General features: G+C 37.1%; 1 protein-coding gene and 1 non-coding gene across 5 annotated transcripts in view; both read left to right on the top strand.

Moving 5' to 3' along the window:
* Slc22a22 (solute carrier family 22 (organic cation transporter), member 22) overlaps window positions 1–11,184 on the top strand; it is a 233,859-nt gene extending 222,675 nt beyond the window's left edge. For 3 of the 4 annotated variants that reach the window (NM_172378.3, NM_001357930.1, XM_006520697.3), the window contains 6 exons: window positions 635–758; window positions 3,973–4,088; window positions 5,177–5,391; window positions 7,404–7,512; window positions 9,925–10,128; window positions 10,850–11,184. In NM_172378.3, the coding sequence (NP_759010.1) occupies window positions 635–758; window positions 3,973–4,088; window positions 5,177–5,391; window positions 7,404–7,512; window positions 9,925–10,128; window positions 10,850–10,919 (838 nt within the window). In that variant the 3' untranslated portion in view covers window positions 10,920–11,184. The remainder of the gene's footprint in view (window positions 1–634; window positions 759–3,972; window positions 4,089–5,176; window positions 5,392–7,403; window positions 7,513–9,924; window positions 10,129–10,849) is intronic. The other variant, XR_383995.3, reaches the window with a different exon arrangement.
* Window positions 11,185–15,837: 4,653 nt separating this feature from the next.
* Window positions 15,838–15,944, top strand: Gm26178. Its single transcript, XR_003951718.1, has one exon. It is a non-coding gene; the product is annotated as a U6 spliceosomal RNA (small nuclear RNA).
* The last annotated feature ends 693 nt before the right edge of the window (window positions 15,945–16,637 follow it).

The raw sequence follows: 16,637 nt of genomic DNA, 5'->3' as shown, positions 1-16,637 counted from the left end.
AACGTTAACAGCCTTAGCAGAAAAACCAATAACAGGATAATTCCTTCGGTTAATTTATAAAATGAAGTGAATGGTGGCTCAAAATTTCCCTCAGGTATTAATTTATTTTTCTCTTGGTTGATGAGATTACGTCACAGGAAAATCTATTTCCATGACAGCTAAGGACAGAGAGGCTTGAAAGTAGATCTTTTTTTGATCCCTCTTAAAGCAAACACAAAACAGTCTTCTTTCTGAAAGCAACGATTCTGGCATTCCTTAAAATTTTAATTAGTCTTCTTAAAAATAAAACACAAGATATCCTTTTAAATAGACAATATAAAGTTGTTACTATTTTGTTGTTCTTTAAAATTGAAGTGAATTTTTTGAGTTAAAATACTGAAAAACAGATTTAGACTTTAATAATCAATTCTTTCCTCTTTTCTTAAGAATAAATATATTTTTAGCTGTGAACGTGTATTAAACAGGCTTAGCAACAGGATATAACAGTGGTATTAATGAATAAATCAAAGGTTAGTTAGATCCTGGAATGTCCTCTATTGCTAGGGGGAATCATATTCTATAAGATTATGGATAGAACAGGAATATATCTAGACTGGAATATGACCTCCCCTTCTGTTCACTGCATTTTAAACAGCTGGGTGCCAGAATCAGTCCGGTGGCTCATAATCACTGGCAAAACAGATCAAGCATGGAAGGAACTCCAGAGAATTGCCTCCATCAATGGGAAGAAAGGCATTGCACAAAATCTAACTACTGAGGTACTAGACACACATAGCTATTATCTTTAAATTCCTTGTTGCCATCAAATAATTAAAAAGCACAGTGAAATAGGTAAACATACCCAAGAGCTAGAAGAATTTGGGGATAGACTCAAATAATATGAGTATTATTACTACCTCTTTAAAATGTCTATTTTAATTAAAATATATAATTTTCCCCTTTACTTTTCTCCTTCAATTCTTCCCATGACACCCTCATCATATTCCTCGTGAATTCATGGTCTCTTTTTTATTTAATTGTTGTTGCTATTTATGAACACCTAAATATATAAATACAATCTGCTCAGTCTATTTAGTGTTATTTACATGTATATGATTTCAAGGGTGACCACATGGTTTTAGATAACCAATTAGGGAATCAATTCCCTGGAGATGACTATTTCTCAATCTTCTGGCATCCCTTAGTTGCCTATATCTCTTTGTCTGGGTGAAGCCTGGTAAAAGTCATGTTAGCAAGTCTATTGGCGTTTTTCTTGTCAAGGCAGCCATATTGTCCAGATAGCAGGGATGGTGCTCCCCTGTTCTTTATATGAGTCACAATAACATAACGGACTTCCTGATTCTCTGACTCTCACTATCTTTCCTCTCCTTCTTCTTTGATATCTTCTGACTCTAATATATAGGAGTTGTGAAGTAGATATATCAACTGGGGTTGGGAACTTTATGGTCAATTAGTTGTTCTTTACATTTAGATCAGTTGTGGTTTTCTGTAACAGTTTCTTTTGCAGAGAGAATTTTGTTTGATCAGAGATGAGGACTATAGTTATCTATAGGTATAAGGACAAATATGCAGAGTGCAGTTAGAAACTGTTCTGATTTAGTAAAGTGGTGGTAGATCTTCCTCAAAGAACCTTGACTTTGCCGGCTCTAGGTACTCAGATTAGTTTCCTGCCTGTTGAGTGAGCATTGCATCCAATTAGAAAACTGTTGTCTACTACCAAGTTATGCTCGCTATTATCAGACCATTAGTGATATCTTGTGATGCTGCCCATTGTTGGAATTCATAGGCATCACATCTGGGATAGGACTATTTGTTATTTCCTTTCTTTGTCCTTAAAGAAGAGGTATTCAGGTTAGATGTACTTCAATCCAATTTACCTGCAAAGTTCATAGTTTCATTTTACTTTACTCCTTGGGACCATTTGCTTGGAAAATTTTTTTTCCAACCTTTTACTCTGAGGTAGTGTCTGTCTTTGTTACTGAGGTACACTTCCTATATGCAGCAAAATGCTGGGTCCTGTTTACATATCCAGTTTGTTAGCCTATGTCTTTTTATTGGGGAATTATGTCCATTTATGTTAAGGGATATTAAGAACCAGTGATTGTTGCTTCCTGTTATTTTTGTTGTTGGAGGTGGAATTATGTTTGTGTCACTATCTTCTTTTGGATTTGTTGAAAGAAGATTACTTTCTTTATTCCTAAATAAGGTTATATGTTCTAACATATGTTTGTTATCCATTCATCAGTTGAAGGATTATTATGAATTTAGCAGCAGTGAACATGGATGTACAAGTACCCCTTTTCAAATATTCTTGGCATTTATAATTTTTCAGCATTATTTTAAGATTGTGTTGGAAGTATAAAAAGAATTGAATATATAGAGGGATGCAGGTATGTCAGAAGTCTGCATTGTATGTGTCATGCTGTACATGGTAGAAACAAAAGTCTCACAGACTTAGTAACCTGAGTTCAAACCTAATATTGTACTTATAGTCTATACATATATTAATATTTTCTAAATGGAAAAAATGATCAAAAAATAACAGTTGGGAATTTTCTTTCTAAACTGCACCATGGAGAAATGCTCTTGGGAAGACACCCTGTCCTCATTCAAATTGGTTATCTAATACCAAGCGTTCAGCCCTGAGATCATGTCCAGGTGACAGTAGAGGACAAGGGAGCTACTTTTTGTCATGGTATTGATGACTGAAAACTCACAGTTGAGAAAGAGGCACATAGAAGGCCTATAAGACAACCACTACTTCCAGCCTAACCCACCACCAAAATTAAAAGCCTGGATAGAAATCCACTGATGAGAACTCTTAGAAATGGTGATAAGGATGCCAAAGCATACGTTCTCCATGGTTGATGGTTTCTGGTAGGAGTGCCAGCTGGGAGTGACTCAGTTTTCTTTAAGGGACTGGACATTGAGAGTTTGACAATGCTCAGGAGCAACATAAATTGGACTCCTCCTCCTCCTCCTCCTCCTCTTCCTCCTCCTCCTCTTCTTCTCCTCCTTCTTCTTCTTCTTCTTCTTCTTCTTCTTCTTCTTCTTCTTCTTCTTCTTCTTCTTCTTCTTCTTCTTCTTCTTTTTCTTCATGGGGGGAGGTTACAAGAGTGGGAGATGGACTGGGAGGAATAGGAAGTGTGATTAGAGCTCATGATGAGGAGTTCTCAGATAATCAATAAAAATATGAAAAGAAAAAAATCTAATTAAAGATCATTTTAAAAGTTGAGTCTAAAAGTTAATATTTAATGTAGAATTTTGCTGAAAAAGCAATTTCACACAAGTTAATAGCAATATAAGATATATAAAAATCTGCAAAGATATAATAAAAAACTGTCACTTTTCTAGTAGTTAATCAGGTATAGGACTTGACTCATCATGAAATGTACTTGGTACCGTGGGGATTCCTAGAAAGCGTTTGACAACAGTCACTCAGTTTGAGCATCAATTATCTAGTTATGACCTTGTCAGATTAGTGTGCTCTAATAGTTTTTTATGAAAAACAATTTAGGAATTATTAGAAAGTAATTTTATAATTTTTACCAGGAAACATTTTTACAACATATATAGTATATACATCTTCATTTAAGCATTTTATCTTTTATCTTTATTTTTTACTTGTTTGCTTCAAAATTTTTAATTGCAGTTATTATTCATTTTGTGTACATGTATTGGGGGTACACACTTGCAAGGGAGGTCATATGAAGGTCAGAGGACAATTTATGGGAGTCAGTTCTAGACTTACCTGTGGGTGTGGGGATTAAACTTAAGTCATGGGGCTTTGTGGCAAGTGCTTTCACCTTAGGCAATCTTGCCATTCCTATTTTCCTTTTAGATAGTTGGGGTATGATGGTTAGTCATAGATGGTGTATGGCAGCATAGAAGAGTGAAATATAATTTGTAGGAAATTTGTTTCAAACTTCTATTCAACCTAAATATGTTGCCATGATCTCTTTCATTTTGAAGGACTTGCGATCCAAACTTAAGAAAGATGTGAATTCAACTGGAAAGCTTTTCAGAATAAAGGACATCTTTATTAATCCCTTGATACGTAAAATAGTGCTTTCGAATTCCAGTTTACTGTGAGTACTTTACCCTCTTCCCTTCACTGTCATATAGTCAACTACGTCATCATCGTGCTAAGCCCTTCGAGGAATGTCTCAGATAAACAAGTGTCTCCTTTCCCCTTCATTCAAGACACTAGAAACCAAATTACAAATATATGTAGGGAAGAATTAAAAACAACTCACATGGGTTATGGTTTTTTTTTTAATAGTTCATAGAATGGCTGTACTTTACAGAAACTGGAGAAATGTAAGCATGAAATTAAAAAGGCAATTTACACCTCAACTAAGTTTCACTAAATAATGAGAATGATAAAGCAAGTCTTTAATGAAATCAAACAATTTTATTTATACAAAGCAGTAAGCCTCAATGCATACCACTGTAATCAAATCAACACAAATTTCAAGTTTTGCTCAAAGTTTCTGGTCTTCTTTTGATCTCCAGATGTTACAAATGGACATCTTTGCAACACATTAGGCAATTATAGGAAAATGGTGGGGCAGGATCACTGCAAGTGATAATACATTTCTACACAACCACAGCTTTCTCTAGTGAATTTACTTGTAGTCCAAATTTCAGGAAAAGAAAAGTGACCTCAGCATAAATTATTTGAGTTTCCTAAATATACACATCTTACACAATATATTCTTGTACTGTATCAAGAGTTGCAAGATGCAGCTTTTGAGCCCATGGTTTTCTATATAGAAAAAGGTCACTAAAGACAGCTTCATACTCCCTGCCTAGGATTTGACATACTTCAAATGTAGGGTCTATTAGAGCAGTAAACTAAGTTAGGAATGTTTTAAATATAAATTTCCTTATAAACTCTGCTAAATGTATTGATCATTTCTGTAATTACCTTATTTTTATGTTTTTTCTTAAGTAGGTTCTGTAACATTATAATACTCAATTTTATCCAATATTTGAAATATTTATTTTAGTTATATATTAAAGGAAATGATCCAGAGTACACACACAGACACACAGACACACAGACACACACACAGACACACACACACACACACACACACACACACACACACACACTATAATAAAATATTTTGTTTCCCCAGTTGGTTGAATGCCTTTGTGTGCTCTCTCTCAGTTTTGCAGAACTTTTCAGCTTTGTTGGCCTCTTGTTGGATGTTCAACTGTTGGGAAAGAACATGTTCTTGACCCAGATTTTTCTAGGAGCGATAGACGTGCCCAGTAAATCACTCACATATTTTACAATAAGAAATGTAAGCCGTCGTCCTTTAATTGCTTTTTTGCTACTTACAACTGGAAGTTGTATTACCATCACCATATTCATCTCTGAAGGTGAGACTCCCTCAGTGTCCAGAATCTTACTATTAATGTATATCCATGTAGACTTAGATTTTCAAATAAAAAAAAAATGTATCTTATACTCTACTCCCTAAAAGAACACTAGACCCTATTTATTTGAATTTTTATTTTTAATTATACATATGCTTGAGTGTGTGTTCATGCTATATGTGAATGTATAGATATGTGATTGTAGGTGCCCTAGGTGGTCAGAGGCATCACTTAGAAATAGAATTATGGGAAGTTGGGCATAAGCTTCCTGATGTGGGTTCTGGGAAAGCATTCTGGTCCTCTGTAAGAGCAGTAGGTTCTCCTAACTGCTAAGCTCCCCCGCCCCCCAGCTCCGTATTTATTTATTTTAAAGGAATTCCCATATTTGAAAATATTTCTCTCTCTCTTTCTCTCTTTCCCTCTCTCTCTCCCTCTCTCTCCCTGAAAACAGTCGAAGGGATAGAATCATTAAAAGTGATATTTCCATAAGACATTCAAAGTTATATGTTGTAGCTTTCTCCTATGATATTATTTTTAGTTAAACTTCAGGATAAAAAATGAGCATAGCAGAAATTACATGATTTTTCTAAATGTACATGGATTGCATGGTAAATGCTTGTACTAGATTAAGAGTAGCAAGAGGAAGACGAATCACATAACATTCTATATGGAAAATGAGACACTGAAAGTGTCCTTGTGGAGGTTTGTAGGGTTAGTAGTGCCCTACGTCTGCTCTGCTCTGCTCTGCCATAGGGCTTAGCTGCTTGGGGAGGCAGGATTGGGATTTTTGACTGGGTTTACCCCACACTATGCCTGGCAAGGGTCTGGCTTTTGGGAAGCCTTGGGACACTGCTCCGGGATTGGGTGAGGCGCAGGGTCCCTGGTCCTGCGAGGAGGCTGGGGTCATCTTGTTCTCAGGCTCTCGGGCACCCAGGCACTGCTGGGAGCCACAGAAGGGCTGAGAATGGAGCTGGAATCTAGCCTAGGGCTGAGGGGGGAAAAGGGGAAAAGGGGAGCTCTGGCTGACCCAAGGGGGGGGGGGGAGGGGGGAGTCCTTGGCTTGTCGATGGGAAGCTGGCTTGGTTTGGCTTGGCGGCCATGACTGAGTCCTTGAAATGGCCTGCTTTTTTTCACAGTGCACATACACTCGGAACTTCATTCAGTTAGAATGACCTACCACCAACACCATTCTAAAGTATTCTATTTTCATTTCTGTTAACATCCTCTGCCTATTTTTCATTCAAGCCATTTGAATTCTTGTTGTGCAGTTTTAGAAATTCTTTAAAGATTTATTTATTTTATGTATATTAGTACATTGTAGTTGTCTTTAGACACACCAGAAGAGGGTGTCAGATCAAATGCAGATGTTGTGAGCCACCATGTGGTTGCTGGGGATTGAACTCAGGACTTTAGGAAGAGCAGTCAGTGCTCTTAACCATTGAGCCATCTCTCCAGCCCATAGAAATTCTTTAATAATGTGGAATATAATACCCTATAAGGTACATGTTTGTTACCATTCTATAGATTGCATTTCAGTCTGCAGAGATTCATGTGCCTTGTTACATATCTTTATGAAAACTTTCACATGTCATTATTGAATATGATCTTGGCAGGGGATTTTCATTTATGACTTTAGTTAGGTTGAGAATAATTCATTTTATGCATAATATTTCATTTGTTTAAGCAATAAAGACATTTTTGTTAATTTGCTTGCTATAATCTGGTTCTATTTTATTTTATTATTTCTTTTCTTTTTTAAGATGCCTATTTTGTTTCTAATAAGAAAGTGCAGGAATGGGTGTGGTTTTGGGTGGGTAGGGAGGTAGAGAGGATCTATGAAGAGTTACAGGAGGGAAAACCATAATCAGAATATGTATGTTTTTAATAAAACAGTAGTGCTTGGTTCCAGATAATGGCTTAGTAGTTAATATTTTTAAAAAATTGTAAATGTTTTGAATTAGAGATCAGTAAATATTGATAGAATAAGTATTTTCTCCCTTTAACAATGTTTTCAGAGATGTATGTCCTGCGTACTATTATTTTCATTTTGGGAAAAGGATGTTTTGCAGCTTTCACTTGTATAAGCACAACCTACATCAATGAACTCTCACCAGTAGAACTCAGGTAAGAAAAGACACTGGAGTGGTTCATTCTGAATACTGCTGAACATTCTAAAAAATTTAAATGAGTAAAATGGGTGTCATTTTACAAGACATTTCCAGCTTTTAGCCTATGTTAAAGAAAGTTTATGGAGTGTTGAGAAGATGTATATTCTGTTTCTGTTGGACAGAATAGTCTATAGATTTGGTAGGCCTATTTGCTTTATAGTGTGGTTTAGCTCTAAAGTGCATGCTGACTCATAGTTTGGATGATCCGTGTCTTGGTTGGGTTACAATTGCTGTGATGAAACACCATGACCAAAGCAACTTGGAGAGGAAAGGATTTATTCAGCTTATTCTTCCACATCATAGTTTCATCATCAAATGAAGTCATGACAGGAACTCAAGCAGGGCAGGAACCTGGAGGCAGCAGCTGATGCAGCAGCCATGGAGGAATGCATACTGGCTTGCTCTACATTGCTTGCTCAGCCTGCTTTCTAATATAACCCAATACTACCAGCCCAGGAATGATACCATCCAATGGGCTAGGCTTTCCCCCCAAATCACTAATTTTAAAAATGCCTTGGAGACCTATCTACAACCCGATCTTACAGAGGCATTTTCTTAAATGAAGGTCCCTCCTCTTTAATGACTTTACCTTGGATCAAGTTGACAGAAAACTAAGCAGTACAACCTGTTTAAAGGCAAGTGAGTTTGATGTGATGTGATGAAATATATGTGTATGAGTGCATGTGTGTGTGTGTATGTGTGTTTATGTTTAGGTTATAGGTCATACAAGTAGAAAAGAGAAGGGAAAATACAAGAGGAAAGGGAAAAAAAAGGAGCATGGGATGAAATGCATATGACATGAAAACAGAAGGAGGGACAGCTGTGGGGGAAGGACCTGTGGGACTGGAGATTAGGAGGAGGGAGGGAGGAGAGAGTAATGAATAACAACTTTACATAATTGCCTATGTATGAAAGCATCTTAGCTAAACCTGTCATCTCATAAGCTAACTTAAAAGATAAGATAAACAGGAAGTGTCCTCCCACAATGTTAGAGACAAGACACTTTAAAAATGCTGGTTACATACAAAAGTTTCATCACACAGACTACTACTTTCTTCTTACTCTATCTCATCAGCCTGAAAATAATATCCTAGCCTAGCCTATTATTTTGCATCTTTGATGGCTCAAAGACCACTTGTGTACAAAATTTAAAAAGGTAGTTTCCTGAAGGTGTTTTTGTGTACAAAAACAAAATGTTGCATATTAAGGAATGGATGATGTATGATACCATGACAGTCCTAAGACACAGCCCTAAACATCCATGTGTGTTCAAAGACATTAGAGCTTCAAATGTTCCAATCTGAGCCTTTACCTTGCAAAAATGAACCTCCATGTTTGTTTTTAAACATAACACTCACTTCTGTATTCCTTATGGATACATTTTCCACTGCTAATGGAAGAAGTTTTTTCTCTTCAATTGAGAATCTCAAAACATTTTGACAATCTAAATGATTTCCTGAGTAATGGGAAATATCAGACAACTTGTTTTTGAAGTTACTAAAAATCTTGCTTGGTGGTTCATGATTTACATTTCTTTGTGGTGGATATTTCCTCCTCCCCCTCCTCTCCCCTCCCCCTCCTCCCCCTTCTCCTCCCCCCTCCTCCTTCTTTTGTAGAAGTTAAATGAGAAATACATGTAAAATGGCAATTTCATGTAATTGTTTGAAAAATGGAGATGTAACCTCAATCTTAGAGTCAAATTGTCAAGTTATGTGTTTTACTTTTTAGATTTCATTTTTTGCAACATTTTATTTTCTAAAGTTCTGTAAGAAAGTGCTATCAGCCAAGTAGTGAATCTCTAGTTTTTAAACTATTTTTGATAAAATTTTCAATGACAGTCCATGTACCAGGACAGGACTTAACTTGAAAAGAAGAAGAAGGAAGAAAGTAAGGTCAATTTATTAAATTTAAATTGTATATAGATTTAAGGATTTTTTTTTTTTTTTTGGTGTAAAGTATACAGTAAGTAAGTAAATATTGGGTACTACATACTAAAATAATATTCGTACTTATTTTGAATTTAAATTTAATTTATCTTGTTTTATCTAGTAACACTAATATTGTATTAAATGAACATTGACACAACATCTATTTTGTCCATCTTACATATGAGAAATCTAAAGATCACAATAGAATATATACTCCATTATCAACAAACTATAGTTTAACACATTATAGTATGTTCAAGAAATGTAAAAACTCTGTGTCTGTTTGAAAATAATGCTATTATGGAACTCTAGAAGGCATTGATATATATGCCAGAAAATGAATATTGATCATGGGTAATGTCAGATATCTGTACTGAAAATGGTGCAATTAAGACCAGGCTTGTAGATTCAGGTTTCGTATCTCTGGTCTCTTTTTAAAGGTCAACTCTAAATGGTGTTTTTTTAGCTGTTGTTCGATTGGCAGGGGTCCTGTCTGCACTAACACTTGCTACTAGAAAGTATTTTGTATATCTTCCCATGATACTCTATGGAGTCCTACCCATCGTGGCAACAATCAGCATCCTCTTTCTGCCAGAGACCTTTAACCTTCCACATACTGACATTATCAAGGATATGGAGAAAAGGTGAGATTTCATGTTGTGGAAGAGGACGGAAGGAGGCTGTGATTGATATGTGAATTGAACAAAAAATAAATTATGGAAAAAAAAATGAGTGTGTTGGGAAGTCTGAATGAACATTTTTTTTCCATTTTTTATTAGGTATTTAGCTCATTTACATTTCCAATGCTATACCAAAAGTCCCCCATACCCACCCACCCCCACTCCCCTACCCACCTACTCCCCCTTTTTGGCCCTGGCGTTCCCCTGTACTGGGGCATATAAAATTTGCAAGTCCAATGGGCCTCTCTTTCCAGTGATGGCCGACTAGGCCATCTTTTGATATATATGCAGCTAGAGTCAAGAGCTCCGGGGTACTGGTTAGTTCATAATGTTGTTCCACCTATAGGGTTGCAGATCCCTTTAGCTCCTTGGCTACTTTCTCTAGCTCCTCCATTGGGAGCCCTGTGATCCATCTATTAGCTGACTGTGAGCATTCCCCTTCTGTGTTTGCTAGGCCCCGGCATAGTCTCACAAGAGACAGCTACATCTGGGTCCTTTCAATAAAATCTTGCTAGTGTATGCAATGGTGTCAGCGTTTGGATGCTGATTATGGGGTGGATCCCTGGATATGTGTAATGTCTTGTGCAGTCCAAATAAACATTATTTGTATATTTTAATATCCCTGTCATACTTTTATGTCCATTCATCTGATGCTGTTAATTTTTTTTTTTTTTTTTGATTCCAGGAAAAGATTGATGAGCAAAAACATCAGTAAAAAAGAAGGGCAAGACTTCTTGGAAACTACCGAGTGCTAAAGAGAGTCAAGATCCACAGGGTTCCATCCATATAAAGACTCTTTATTCTGTCCTGTACCCTAGAGACTTTACCCATTGATCAGCAGTTACGGATATATTTATTAAATGAAGCTACTGCAAAAGTAAATCTCTTAGCCAATCCGTTATATAGATGCAAGTCCTAAGGTTTTTATCAAATACTGGAGTACAATCCCCTTTCATAAAAAATGTGAGAATAAATCTGTGCAACAACAACAACAAAAATAAACAAAAAGAAAAACCACAACTTATTTTGTGCTTGTCCTGAAATATTTATATTTTGACTTGAAAATCTTGATAAGAATAAGCATTGGAAACTTACAGACTGTTGAACAACAACATGATAATCATTTACAGGATAAATGTACTACTGTGATTTTTAATTACATGGTAATTGTTTTCTTTTTCATTGTAGCAATTTATAAGCAATTCCTATTTCTGAAAGTTTTGTTTGTAGTAAGAATAGTACTATCTTCTCCCTGAAAATGATGTATATTTGGAGAGAGAACACAGTATTCATTTGTTAGTATGCTTATAGTTGTTCAAGAAGAAACTGCTTATTAAGTTCATACTCTAAATTTGTAATTCATTGTGTGGCATGTTAGTTTGTTTATCCACTGTCTGGTTTCCAGTGTTTAATTATTAGAAAGATAAAAACATAGCTAATTTGTAACATCCACCAATTTCCTTACAGCTCCAGGTGTTTTTGTAGTGGAAAGGTATTGAAGTTTTAGAAGTGAGCAGACAGAATCATGGGCAGGGCAGGGGGTGGGGTGGACCACAGAAAACCTGACATTTTGTACGTTAGAATTGAGGAACAGAGAGCTTCAACAAACAATATACTTGAGAACAAGTGGGGTATAGGCTATGGCAGAGGTGAAAGAAATAGTGTAAATCTCAGAAAACAGCTTTAAAGTAGTGCCAAGATTAAGAAGAAACACAGTCTCATCATATGTTATTTTGGAGTCTGTAGTACGCTAATGCCAAGTTCTCTCCTCTTTCCCTGGCATTTGGTTGTACTGATGGACTGAGACACCATTTTGAAACAATTCATCTGAGTCTTTGGCTTGGAACACAAAGCTTCTCCATTGATCTGTGTTCAGGACTTCTGAGCCAAGGTCATGAAATGACCCCTATAAGTGATAGCCTTGAGAGATGTGCCATGAGAAGCAGGTCAGAGATGTAGGAAGGATTGTGGTTGATACCTTTTCATGGCCATTAATTAGGAAAACTAGTTACATGAACTCCAGCATGGGAACAAGTGGTTGAAAGTGATTACTTGTGGATACTTGGATGCTAGTTACACACACACACACACACACACACACACACACACACACCCCACACACATGCGTGTGCATGCACTCATGCAGGTATGCATGTGCAGAGAGAGAGAGAGAGAGAGAGAGAGAGAGAGAGAGAGAGAGAAGAGAATGAGCCATACAAACTCTGTCTGCCTACTACCCCTTGGTGTAGATTATTGTGACCTCATTTGATCATTCTGAGGACTTCAGAGCAGTTGGCAGGCTGGTAGAAAGCTTGCCAGTCATTCCTCTCCATTAAAAATGGCAGATTGGTGGCAGGAGCTGACCCTCTCCCCATTCCTTATAGAGTCTTTTGAACAGATCAGATTGCTTTAAATATTTACATACAAGTGTTCAATCAAGTTTTACTGTAATTTATATTTTCTCTTATTTTCTCGTTTCTTCTTTTTTTTTTCTTTCTAATTTCCTTATCCTCTTTCTTTTTCTATGTTCTTTGTTAAGTTTGGTTCTCACTATAGTGTCAGCCTACCTGAGGCTTGTGGTACTTGAGCCTCAGTCTCCCAAGCACATGGATTGCAGATAGATAACACTCAATTTTTAATATTTAACTATTTAGTCTTTCCTCTTTTCTGCTCTCCTCCTTTTAATTATGTTTCTTTTTCAACTGCAACATTTTTTTCTCTTATTTTAAGCAGCTGTGCTATCAGTCTCATTGACATTTAAAAAATTTAAAGTCAATAAAGTATTATTTGACCTACCTTTGGGAGATTCTGCATCTCTTTTCTGTTCTATGAGCACTTCCTTTAAAGTTTTGTTAGATCTCTTCATCATTGCCTGACCTCTAGTATTATAAGATATATCTGCAACCAATTTCTGCTATAATGTCTAAAATTGTTGTATTATAATGGGTAACCATGTTGAAGCATCATCAACATCAGTATGGAAAGGCATCTCTAAGATCTAATAAATCTCAAAACCAGCCTTTTTAGGCAAAAGCACATTGAAATGCTGAGTATGAATCAATTGTATGATGAAATAACCTATATGCATACTTTAATTCTCCAAACTCTAAAAAAATAAAACACATAATCTATGTCATGACATTGCTCTGAGGTAGAATCACTAAGAAGATTCTGGGTTCTTAACTCACAGTATTGAATCTCTATGGCTTGCCATTCTAATTCTTCAAAGTTTTGTGCATTTTTCCCATCTGGAACTACCCCTTTTGCTGTTACTTTAAGTTACAGATTGGATTCTTTTGAAGGTTCTTTATTTTTATTTTTTTAAATCCTCTAACTTCTATTCTATGACCTACAACCTAGCATTCCATCTTTCAGTCCTCTCCTTATCTAAGTCTGTTTTCTTTTGATCTTTCTTAATAAGGATATATACAAGTACTCAATATATAATTATTTGCATGCTGGTAATCAGAACAAAATTATATGGGATCCAAGAGTCCGCTGTCATTTCTTTTTCTCCATTTTGTAGCATAGAAAATATTTTTAATCTCTAACTCTCTCTGTAAGGAGTTCTTACCAAGCATCTTAGCAAGAAGTCTGTTGACTTTTCAGCTTCCCCCATAATTTCCATATGTGTGTAGCTGGTGTCTGCTGCTCAGTCTCTTTGCTGCTCAGCCAGCATGTTGTGAATGTTATTGACTTTGTTTCTGCCCACCTGTTTGGTCCCTTTTTCTGGGTGGTCACAGGCTCCTTAGGCCAGCACAAAAGATTCTCTTTACAGTGAAACAAGAAAAGAAAATTATACTGAATGAGATAACCCAGACCTCAAAGACAAAAATGCTTCGTATTCTCTTTTATATGGATATTAGATCACCAAACTACAATCTGTAGACCCAGAAAGGTTAGGTTTAGAAGAGTTTATGGCAGACACATGGATCACCGTAAGAGGGGGAAATAGAATAAACTTTATAGATGAAAAGAGGGAAGGTGGGATCTGTTCCGGTCAGGGCCACCCGCCATCTTATTTCTGAGCCCAGCGGAGGCTGCTAAGGGTTCCAGAGTGCTCTTCATGCTGCAGGACATTGGGATCACCTCTGGAACACGGGCGAGTGGAACACAACATCAGCTCCAAAGAATCGTGGAGGGTCTTGTGCCAGCGGGAACAGGGAAAGAGGAACTCCACCTGACCAGAGACTGGGATCCATTCAGGTTGGGGCCAGCCACTCCATCTTCTGCATGAATCCAGATGAGGACATCTAGGGCACCAGAGGACTCTCTACACCACAGGACCCCTAGCACACCCAGGACCTTCTGATCATCTGAGAGCATGTGAGTGATAGAAGCAACAGAGCTTCTTGGTCAGGGTCCCCTAAGGCCTTCATCCTCAGCCAGGAGGTGGAGCTAAGACCCAGACGCTGGGCACAATCCTTGCCAGAAGAGAATTGGCCTACAGGGAGGGTTCTGACCCCAGAACTCAGGAGGTGGATCAGAGCTCCAGACTGCTGGACACCTGCCCTGCAAGAGTAGAGCTTGCCTGCAGAGAGTGCTCTGAACACTGGAACTCAGGTGAGAGTTGGACTCCCAGAAGTGCTGACAGAGGCTAACAGAATCACAGGAGGATCAAGCTCCAACCAGAGACAGCTTGATCATTAACACCAGAGATTTCCAGATGGTGAAAGGCAAACATAAGAATCTTATTAACAGAAACCAAGAACACTGGGCATCATCAGAACCCAGTACGCCCACCACAACGAGTCCTGGATAACCCAGCACACCCGAAAAGTAAGATGGGGATTTAAAATCATATCTCATGATGGTGGTAGAAGATTTAAAGACGGGCATTAATAACTCACTTAAAGAAATACAGAACAGTGCTAAAGAGGTAGAAGCCCTTAAAGAGGAAGCACAAAAATCTCTCAAGGAATTACAGGAGAATACTGCTAAAGAAGTAGAAGCCCTTAAAGAGGAAACACAAAAATCCCTCAATGAATTACAGGAGAACACTGCTAAACAGGTAGAAGTCCTTAAAGAACTACAGGCAAACACTGCTAAACAAGTAGAAAAAAACACAAAAATCCCTTAAAAAATTACAGGAAAACACAACCAAACAGGCAATGGAATTGACCAAAACCATCCAAGATCTAAAAATAGAAGTAGAAACAATGAAGAAAACCCAAAGGGAGACAACTCTGGAGATAGAAACCCTAGGAAAGAAATCTGGAATCATAGATGTGAGTGAGCATCAGCAACAGAATTTAAGAGATGGAAGAGAGAATCTCAGGTGCAGAAGATTCCATTGGAAACATGGACACAACTATCAAAGAAAATGCAAAATGCAAAAAGATCTTAACTCAAAACATCCAGAAAATTCAGGACACAATGAGAAGACCAAACCTAAGGATAATAGGAGTAGATGAGAATGAAGATTTTCAACTTAAAGGACCAGCAAATATCTTCAACAAAATTATAGAAGAAAACTTCCCATACCTAAAGAAAGAGATGCCCATGAACATACAAGAAGCCTACAGAACTCCAAATAGACTGGAACAGAAAAGAAATTTCTCCCAACACATAATAATCAGAACAACAAATGCACTAAATAAAGATAGAATACTAAAAGCAGTAAGGGAAAAAGGTCAAGTAACATATAAAGGCAGGCCTATTAGAATTACTCCAGTGCTCGCTTCGGCAGCACATATACTAAAATTGGAATGATACAGAGAAGATTAGCATGGCCCCTGCGCAAGGATGACATGCAAATTCGTGAAGTGTTCCATATTTTTTTGTCTCTCAAACCCAGAAGGATGAATTAATCCTTGAAGGAAATGATATTGAACTTGTTTCAAATTCAGCTGCCCTGATTCAGCAAGCCACAGCAGTTAAAAACAAGGATATCAGGAAGTTTTTGGACGGCATCTATATGTCTGAGAAGAGAACTGTGTGTTGCGCGCGCTCAACTGGCCAGGAAGAATAGACTAACAGACTGGTTACACAAACAGGACCCAACATTTTGGTGCTTACAGGAAACCCACCTCAGGAATAAAGATAGCCACTACCTCAGAATGAAAGGCTGGAAAACAATTTTCCAAGCAAATGATCTGGAAACAAGCTGGAGTAGCCATTCTATTATCGAATAAAATCCACTTTTAAACCAAAGTTATAAAAAAAACAAAAAACAAAAAACAAAAACCAAAAAAAAAAAAAAAAAAAAAAGAGGAGGGTGCTCCTTCTCATCAAAGGTAAAAACTACCAAGATGATATCTCAATTCTAAATATCTATGCTCAAAATGCAAGGGCAGCCACATTCATTAAAGAAACTTTAGTAAAGCTCAAAGCACACATTGCACCTCACACAATAATAGTGGGAGACTTAAACACTCCACCTTCACCAATGGACAGATCCTGGAAACAGAAAATAAACAAAGACACATGAACACTAACAGAAGTTATGAAACAAATGGATTTAACAGATATCT

This window comes from Mus musculus, chromosome 15 (assembly GCF_000001635.26).
Source record: "Mus musculus strain C57BL/6J chromosome 15, GRCm38.p6 C57BL/6J".
In the NCBI taxonomy this organism is placed as follows: Eukaryota; Metazoa; Chordata; class Mammalia; order Rodentia; family Muridae; genus Mus; species Mus musculus.
This window is presented reverse-complemented; position numbering and strand designations above follow the sequence as displayed.